This window comes from Salmo salar, chromosome ssa02, assembly GCF_905237065.1.
Source record: "Salmo salar chromosome ssa02, Ssal_v3.1, whole genome shotgun sequence".
NCBI classification, from domain to species: Eukaryota; Metazoa; Chordata; class Actinopteri; order Salmoniformes; family Salmonidae; genus Salmo; species Salmo salar.
This window is the reverse complement of record NC_059443.1, coordinates 86,190,694-86,199,762: the sequence shown is the minus strand read 5'-3', so window position 1 is coordinate 86,199,762 and position 9,069 is coordinate 86,190,694. Positions and strand designations below refer to the sequence as shown.

General features: G+C 39.0%; 1 protein-coding gene across 1 annotated transcript; it reads right to left on the bottom strand.

The window, feature by feature from the left end:
- Positions 1 to 1,281: 1,281 nt before the first annotated feature.
- Positions 1,282 to 8,493, bottom strand: LOC106578622 (zinc finger protein OZF-like). The gene is made up of 2 exons (XM_014157634.2): positions 7,862 to 8,493; positions 1,282 to 2,519 (listed from the first exon to the last, which is right to left on the bottom strand). The coding sequence occupies exons 1-2, from the start codon at positions 8,247 to 8,249 to the stop codon at positions 1,282 to 1,284; spliced, it is 1,626 nt and encodes a 541-aa protein (XP_014013109.2). The 5' UTR covers positions 8,250 to 8,493.
- Positions 8,494 to 9,069: the final 576 nt, after the last annotated feature.

Here is a 9,069-nt window from a genome sequence, read left to right as displayed (position 1 = left end):
AGAACTCTCGTCCCCTTGGAACGAGCCCAAACAAAACTCAAATCAAATTGTATTAGTCACATGCGCTGAATACATGTGTAGACCTTACAGTGAAATGCTTACTTACGAGCCCCTAAACAGCAGTGCAGTTTAAAAAAAATATGGATAAGAATAAGAGATAAAACTAATATCAAACACGGAAAAACGTGTCAAAATAAATTGTGATCAATGGTAACACACTGGTTAAACGCAAAACACAAATATTTTGACTGCCTACCCTTGAGACAATCAGCAACCAAGTTGTCCTTACCACATGCTAATAATAATAATCATTACTAAATGTTACATGAAATGTAAATATGAAATATTTGGTTGCATAGTCTTATTTTCAAAGTATTTTCAATGACATTTTGCTAGGTGGGATAGCCCCAATGTCAAAACACAGTTTTAACATGTCCAAATCAATAACCAATATGCAGAAACAGTTTGGGATAAATTGAAAACTTCAACATAAAATGTGCTATATACACAAACATCTGCCACAATAATCATATTACTTTTTTTTTTAAACAAGCACCTTATAAACTGCACAAGCACCAGAAACACTGTAGTTTTGACAAGTAGCAATAAATCACTGATATCAATTAGGGGGAAAATCAGGTTGTTTGTGCTGTTGAAACTAACACAACTAAACAAAACACATGGAAATGGGAGATATCTGTTACCTCACTGGTTAGAGGACAACCTGCAGAAGACAGTCAGCTACATTTTGGAGTGATGCATTTAAATTTAGGGGTCGCTGAACAATGGAACACTTATTTGTCATAACTCATCAATATCATGCTAAAATCATTTGTGCGAGAGGCGGGAGAGAGGAGGGAGATGAGGTTGCACATCCTATTAAAACTAACAGCTCAAAAACCACACGGAATCTGGGAATAATGTGTACATCCCTGGTTAGAGGACAATTTGTAGAAAACAGCTAGATACATTTTGAAGTGTTGCATTTTGATTCAAGTGGGTCACCAACGTGGTAAGTATAACACAACTCTTTTTTTGTTAGTCACTTTTTGTTAAATCACATAAATAGTACTCTTTCAATTCAGAGCCTGGATTTCCCCCCCTGAGGCTAATATCCATATCATGCTGAAATCAATAGAACAGGGGACAAACGTTTAGGCTTCTACATTGTGACATCATTAAAATACTCCTACTACAATGTTAAAACATTCTACATTGTGACATTAATTCATTGATATCATGAAACAACTCCTTCATGTATGTACTTTTATCAGATTATCTCTAGTCACAGCTATAAGCTTTCTCTCCTGTGTGTGTTCTCTGGTGTCGAGTCAGATGGCCAGATTGAACAAAACTCTTCCCACATTGACCACAGCTAAAATATTTTTCTCCTGTGTGTATTCTCTGGTGTAGAGTCAGAATGCTACATGCAGCAAAACTCTTTCCACATTGACCACAGCTATAAGATTTCTCTCCTGTGTGTGTTCTCTGGTGTAATGTGAGCTGGCTAGATTGAACAAAACTCTTCCCACATTGAGTACAGCTATAAGGTTTCTCTCCTGTGTGTCTTCTCTGGTGCACTGTCAGATGGCTAGATTGACCAAAACTTTTCTCACATTGACCACAGCTATAAGGTTTATCTCCTGTGTGTGTTCTCTGGTGTATAGTCAGATTGCCAGATGTATTAAAACTCTTCCCACATTGACCACAGCTATAAGGTTTCTCTCCTGTGTGTGTTCTCTTGTGTCGAGTCAGAGTGCTAGATGCAGCAAAACTCTTCCCACATTGACCACAGCTATGCAATTTCTCTCCTGTGTGTGTTCTCTGGTGTAGAGTCAGAGAGCCAGATCGACCAAAACTCTTCCCACACTGACCACAGATAAAAGGTTTCTCTCCTGTGTGTGTTCTCTGGTGTATAGTCAGAGAGCCAGATAAAGTATATCTCTTCCCACATTGATCACAGCTATAAGGTTTCTCTCCTGTGTGTGTTCTCTGGTGCACTGTCAGCTGTCCAGATTGACCAAAACTCTTCTCACATTGATCACAGATATAAGGTTTCTCTCCTGTGTGTGTTCTCTGGTGTAATGTCAAATGGCTAGATGTAGTAAAACTCTTCCCACATTGATCACAGCTATAAGGTTTCTCTCCTGTGTGTATTCTCTGGTGCACTGTCAGCTCTCTAGATCCACCAAAACTCTTCCCACATTGATCACAGCTATAAGGTTTCTCTCCTGTGTGTATTCTCTGGTGCACTGTCAGATTTTCAGATCGACCAAAAGTCTTCCCACATTGATCACAGATATAAGGTTTCTCTCCTGTGTGGATTCTCTGATGAATTATAATGCCTGATGATGAGGTGAATCTCTTCCCACAGTCAGAGCAGCAGTGAGTTCTCTTCCCTGTGGATCTCTGCTGGTGTTTATTGAGGTGTTCTGATCTGGAGAGACTCTTCTCTGCCTCTTCAGCATCACGAGGTTGTTGAGGCTCCCCAGAGGATTTACGATAGTTAAGTATCTCTCCTGTGTGAACAACAAAGTCAGACAGATGATTAAAGGCCCACAACAGCAGAAATCCACTGTAAAAGGTGATGCCAACAGCGTTGCCATGATGTTATACAATAATTTACATCTGTAATGAATGTTAAAATTATTTGACAATTGTCTTAAAATGAGCAAAAATAGTCATATTTTGTCTTGTTTTCACATTAGTAGTAACATCGATGATTGTAGGCTAGAAATAAGATATTCATGTTGTTGAAACTCTAAACAGTGTGCCAGACGACTTTTGGTCTCCAATATAGGCCCCTTTCTGTGTTTGCTAAAATTGCGGCACGAGGGCAATTTGATTGCAGAAACTCCTCCCTGCTAATGAGGAAACCGGTAGTTATGGATGTACCATATCTGCCTGGAGCAAAAATGGTGAGAAAAGATTTTAGTTTTTCACAATGTATTCTGAATGTGAATGGGGGGAAACTCAGGGGAGTAACCTCCATTTCCAGGTTGCTTATGAGTACATTTCACACTACTTTGGATTATAATTGTAAGGCTCGTTTGAATGTCCTGTTTAATATAAATGTTTGCTACAGTATTATGAATTATGTGTAATTATTGAAGAACCGCGTTAATGACAGTATCCATTTGGTTGTTGTCAATAAAGTTAAGATTCTATTTTTTTATTTCACATTTATTTAACCAGGTAGGCCAGTTGAGAACAAGTTCTCATTTACAACTGTGACCTGGCCAAGATAAAGCAAAGCAGTGGGACAAAAACAACAGTTACACGTGGGATAAACAAACGTACAGTCAATAACACAATAAAAAATCTATATACAGTGTGTGCAAATGGAGTACGGAGGTAAGGCAATAAATAGGCCATAGTAGCAGAAGAGTAATTACAATTTAACAAATTAACACTGGAGTGATAGATGTGCAGATGATGATGTGCAAGTAGAAATACTGGTGTGCAAAAGAGCAGAAAAAGTAAATAAAAACATGGGGATGAGGTAGGCAGTTGGATGGGCTATTTACAGATGGGCTGTGTACAGCTGCAGCGATCGGTAAGCTGCTCAGATATCTGATGCTTAAAGTTAATGAGGGAGATAAGTTTCCAACTTCAGAAATGTTTGCAATTCGTTCCAGTGATTGGCAGCAGAGAACTGGAAGGAAATGCGGCCAAAGTAGGTGTTGGCTTTGGGGACGACCAGTGAGATATACCTTCTGGAGGGAGTGCTATGGGTGGGTGTTGCTATGGTGACCAGTGAGCTGAGTTAAGGCGGCCTAGCAAAGACTTATAGATGACCTGGAGCCAGTGGGTTTGGCGACGAATATGTAGCGAGGGCCAGCCGACGAGAGCATACAGGTCGCAGTGGTGGGTGGTATATGGGGCTTTGGTGACAAAACGGATGGCACTGTGTTAGACTGCATCCAGTTTGCTGAGTAGTGTTGGAGGCTATTTTGAAAATGACATCGCCAAAGTAAAGGATCTGTAGGATAGTCAGTTTTACGAGGGTATGTTTGGCAGCGTGAGTGAAAGAGGCTTTGTTGCGAAATAGGAAGCCGATTCTAGATTTAATTTTGGATTGGAAATGCTTAATATTAGCCTGGAAGGAGAGTTTACAGTCTAGCCAGACACCTAGGTATTTATAGTTGTCCACATATTCTAAGTCAGAAACGTCCAGAGTAGTGATGCTGGACGGGCGGGTGCGGGCAGCGATCGGTTGAAGAGTATACATTTAGTTCTACTAGCGTTTAAGAGCAGTTGGAGGCCACGTGTGGAGTGTTGTATGGCATTGAAGCTCGTTTGGAGGATTGTTAAAACTTCTTTGGGATAGGGGAAAGTATTTTGACGTCCGGATGAAAAGCGTGCCCGTAGTAAACTGCCTGCTACTCAGGCCCAGAATGTAGGATATGCATATTATTAGTAGATTTGGATAGAAAACACTGACGTTTCTAAAACTGTTTGAATGATGTCTGTGAGTATAACAGAACTCATATGGCAGGCAAAAACCTGAGAAAAATCCAACCAGGAAGTGTGGAAATCTGAGGTTTGTAGTTTTTCAAGTGATTGCCTATCAAGTATACAGTGTCTTTGGGGTTATTTTGCACTTCCAAAGACTTCCACTAGATGTCAACAGTCTTTAGAACGTTGTTTCATGCTTCTACTGTGAATGGGGAGAGAATAAGAGGTTTTGGAATAAGATGACTGAGAAAATGACATGAGCTCAGTGGTGCGCGCACCCGAGAGAGTTAGCTATGTTCCTTTTCTTTTTTGAAGACAAAGGACTTGCCCGGTTGGAATATTATGGAAGATTTATGATAAAAACATCCTAGATTGATTCTATACATCGTTTGCCATGTTTCTACGAACTGTAATATAACTTTTTTGACTTTTCGTCTGAACAGTGCCTTTGGATTACTCGACCGAACGCGCGAACAAAAAGGAGGTATTTTGACATATATATGGACTTTATCGAAACAGATGAACATTTATTGTGGAACTGGGATTCCTGGGAGTGCATTCCAATGAAGATCATCAAAGGTAAGTGAATATTTATAATGCTTTTTCTGAGTTTTGTTGACTCCACAAAATGGCGGGTTTGGTTTCCTGACCGAGCGCCGTACTCAGATTATTGCAAAGTGTGTTTTCGCTGTAAAGTTTTTTTGAAATCTGACACAGCAGTTGCATTAAGGAGAAGTGTATCTATAATTCTTTGAATAACAGTTGTATATTTTGTCAACGTTTATGATGAGTATTTCTGTAAATTGATGTGCTCATTCACCAGAAGTTTTGGGAGGCAAAACATTTCTGAACATTACACGCCAATGTAAAATGTGTTTTTTGGATATAAATATGAACTTTATCGAGCAAAACATACATGTATTGTGTAACATGAAGTCCTATGAGTGCCATCTGATGAAGATCATCAAAGGTTAGTGATTAATTTTAGCTGTATTTCTGTTTTTTGTGATGCCTCTCCTTGCTTGGAAAATGGCTGTGTGGTTTTTCTTGTCTAGGTGCTGTCCTAACATAATCTAATGCTATGCTTTCGCCGTAAAGCCTTTTTGAAATCGGACAATGTGGTCGGATTAACGAGAAGTTTATCTTTAAAATTGTGTAAAAAAGGTGTATGTTTGAGAAATTTGAATTATGAGATTTTTGTTGTTTTGGACTTGGCGCCCTGCTATTTCACTGGCTGTTGGCGAGTGGGACAGTAGCGTCCTACCTGCCCAAGAGAGTTTAATTGTAGTATACTGTAACTACATACTTAATGAGTATATACTACATACTATTAGTTAATTGTAGTAAACTGTAAACTGTAACCGAACCGTATCCTTTCAGTTGAGCGCTCTTCTCCTGTCTACTGGAAGTTTATGTTGTTGCTATGCAACCTCTTGCTAGCTAGTTAACATAACACATTACTAGTTAGACATTTCACGACTTCAGGTGTTTTTAAATTCAATCTTGAATACCAGAGTGCTTCATAAATTCAGACCGTTGTCCGTTTGTAAATTCAGACCGTTTCGCTCTCAGAGCCACTGGACGCTCCGGCCGAGGAGTTGGGTTGATTTGACTGTTCTGAACTTAGCTTGCTAGCTACTTCCAGACACAAATGAGACTCTGACCATTTTCCTCTCCCTAGCAGAGCTGGTTAGGCAGTTTTCATGTTATCCAGAGTGACTGTAACTGTGCTGCTGGAAAACATTTAAATTAAGCTTTTTTTCCCTACGTTTACTGACACCTGGACATATTCAATGGGTGTTGAGCGCTAGTAAATTCATTATTCGGCTCTCTGGTAATCAGACGAGTGCGCTCTGAAATCAGAGTAAATAGCCAGAGTGAATTTATGAAAGCACCCGAATGTCCATTGAGAAAGCACAACGACTATACCATTTAGCTAAGCTAAGAATCACAGGTATAATCAAGTCAATAAACTTTGGGTAGTTAGTTAGATAGAATATAGTTAATATACTGGCAAGTTTGATGTATAAGTAGCCAACTAACGTCAGGTAGCTAGTTAACACACCAGTACATACTGCTGTAATAACATGCTAACAAATTGTCAGCCAAAATAACGTGTACGGTAACTTATTTGAAAAGTCATTACTTTATTACATTGCTCAACATTTTCTTAACATTTGGCATAATTAGTTAAAGCAATGAATTTGTATCTGCTTTCGTTGGACTTCGGCTGCATATTTTCTGCCATTTTCTTCAAATCTGAAAACGATTTGCATTATGGGCCCTAACGTACTGCGTGTTTACGTCATATTTTGGTGAATTTAGTACGACATCCGGGAACTTTTGGCATAATAACATCACACTATGACCAATAAGCATACTATATACTCAATTAACATCACAAATTGTACGGTTAGTATGAGTATTCTAACACAGCTAATGACTTATCAACAGCTCTAACAATTTGACCCCCACAGGAAATCTACACTGGCAGTTATAGAAAGACCCATATACTATATAACCATTGATTCTTGAAGAATAGAACTTATAAATGCCTCAAATGTTTCAACTGTATTACCCCATCAGAAACCAAAACATAAGCTTGAAAAACGCCACTGTTTGTAAACAAGCACTGTATAGCCTTGAAATCTTGTTTAAAACAATCATTTTGACCTTATGGATGGCTAGTCCTTGTATTCATAGTGTAGTGAATTCAGGGGGTTGTCCTGAGCTGAACTCAAACCTGGGTCCAGCAACTGTCAAGCCAACACCTTATAACTGTCACGCCAAGATGTCTGAACTTCTTGACGAGGTCGCTAGGTGTTGGGTTACGGTTGATACAATAGCTTTCTCTATGAATTTGAGGGTGGTTACATTTCTCCAGCCCCCATCCCTCAACTGTTTACCAAACCAAGTGTCAGGGCTGACAATTTGTTTCTGTTTAAAACCTAGTTTGTCCCTTTAAACAAGCCACACAACAATCAATCAGCAGTTCAAACAATAACAAAGCTGTCATTCCACCACTAGTTTAGTTATAAGATGATGATGGGGTTGGAGAAATGTAACTACTCTCAAATTCATAGACGGACCTACGGATGCAAGGACTGACCATCCATGATATCAACATTATAGTTTTAACCATGTTGAGTGTTTACGGTGTTTGTTTATCATTTAAATTGTTTCTAAACATTGGAGTAAAAAAAGCTTATTTGGGGTTCTGATGGGGTACAACAGTTTAACTAAGCTCATGAGGCATGTGTTATATTCTTCAAGAATCAATAGCTATAAATAAATAATTTAAAAGTCCAAAAATTGATGTAGTTATTGCATATTTCCCCTTTAACACCACACATCAGTTCAACAACTGCAGAGTTTGTGCCTCTGTTTTTAAGACAGTACTTACTAGTGTTAATCAGGGCCTGTTCATCGTTAGAACCATTGGATGCCTTAACATGCCTTTGGGAAACCGGGCCCAGATATCCCGTTTCATCCTCTTCATCCTCGTCTTCTTCCAATGTGACAGTCATCTCCCCCTCCTCCTCTTTCACCCTAAAAACAGCATCCTCCTCTTTCACTTCCTCTTCTTTAACAGTAACATCCTCATCCTCTTTCACTCTGAACGCGTCTTCCTCTTCTTTCACTGTAACAGCCTCACCTTCTACTTCTTGTTTAACTGTGACATCCTCTTCTTCCTTCTCCTCTTTCACGACAATGTTCAGCCCCAGAGCTTCTTTCTCCGTCCAACAGACCTCCTCTTCTTTAACATGAGGCGAGTAGTTTAGGGAGCTCATGTTCGGGGATGCTAGCTAGCTAGCTATCATTAGCGACTAGGCTAGTGCTAACTTAACCAGCCAGCTACTATAGCTGACTAATACAAAATAACGTAATATTAAATTAAATAAGTTAACAAGTAGATACGACAGACGTGTGTCTAAAACACAGTAGGTAATATACACCGAAAGCGTATAAATAGCTTGAATCTTTCGGGTATGTTAGCTAGCAAGCTACCGAGGTGGTTGACGAGCTGTTTATGAAGAACCGTCCACTAGATTATACGTCACGCTGGCAGCATCGCCTGAAAGACGCACATCGCCGTCTGCTGACTGGAGGGAAACGCAGTTGAGGATCATATTTTATTTTCAGACAAAGATTATTTTACATGGATTTAATTAAATAATACTATTATATTGAGACATACAAAGACCTGAATGTGTTGATTGATTAGTGGGAATAAAACATGTTTACTACAGCACATTCAAGACAGTTTCATTAAGTCAAACTAAACCTAAATAAGTAGCCAGCTACTATAGGTCTATACTGCTCCAACATGGTGTAACAATACATCATGTAGATGTATATAATGAACAGACAAGGTCTATACTGATCCTACATGGTGTAACAATACATCATGTAGATGTATATAATGAACAGACTAGGTCTATACTGCTCCTACATGGTGTAACAATACATCATGTAGATGTAAACTACCGTACAAAAGTTTGGGGTCACTTGGAAATGTCCTTGTTTTTGAAAGAAAATCACATTTTTTGTCCATTAAAATAACATCAAATTGATCAGAAATACAGTGTAGACATTGTTAATGTTGTAAAT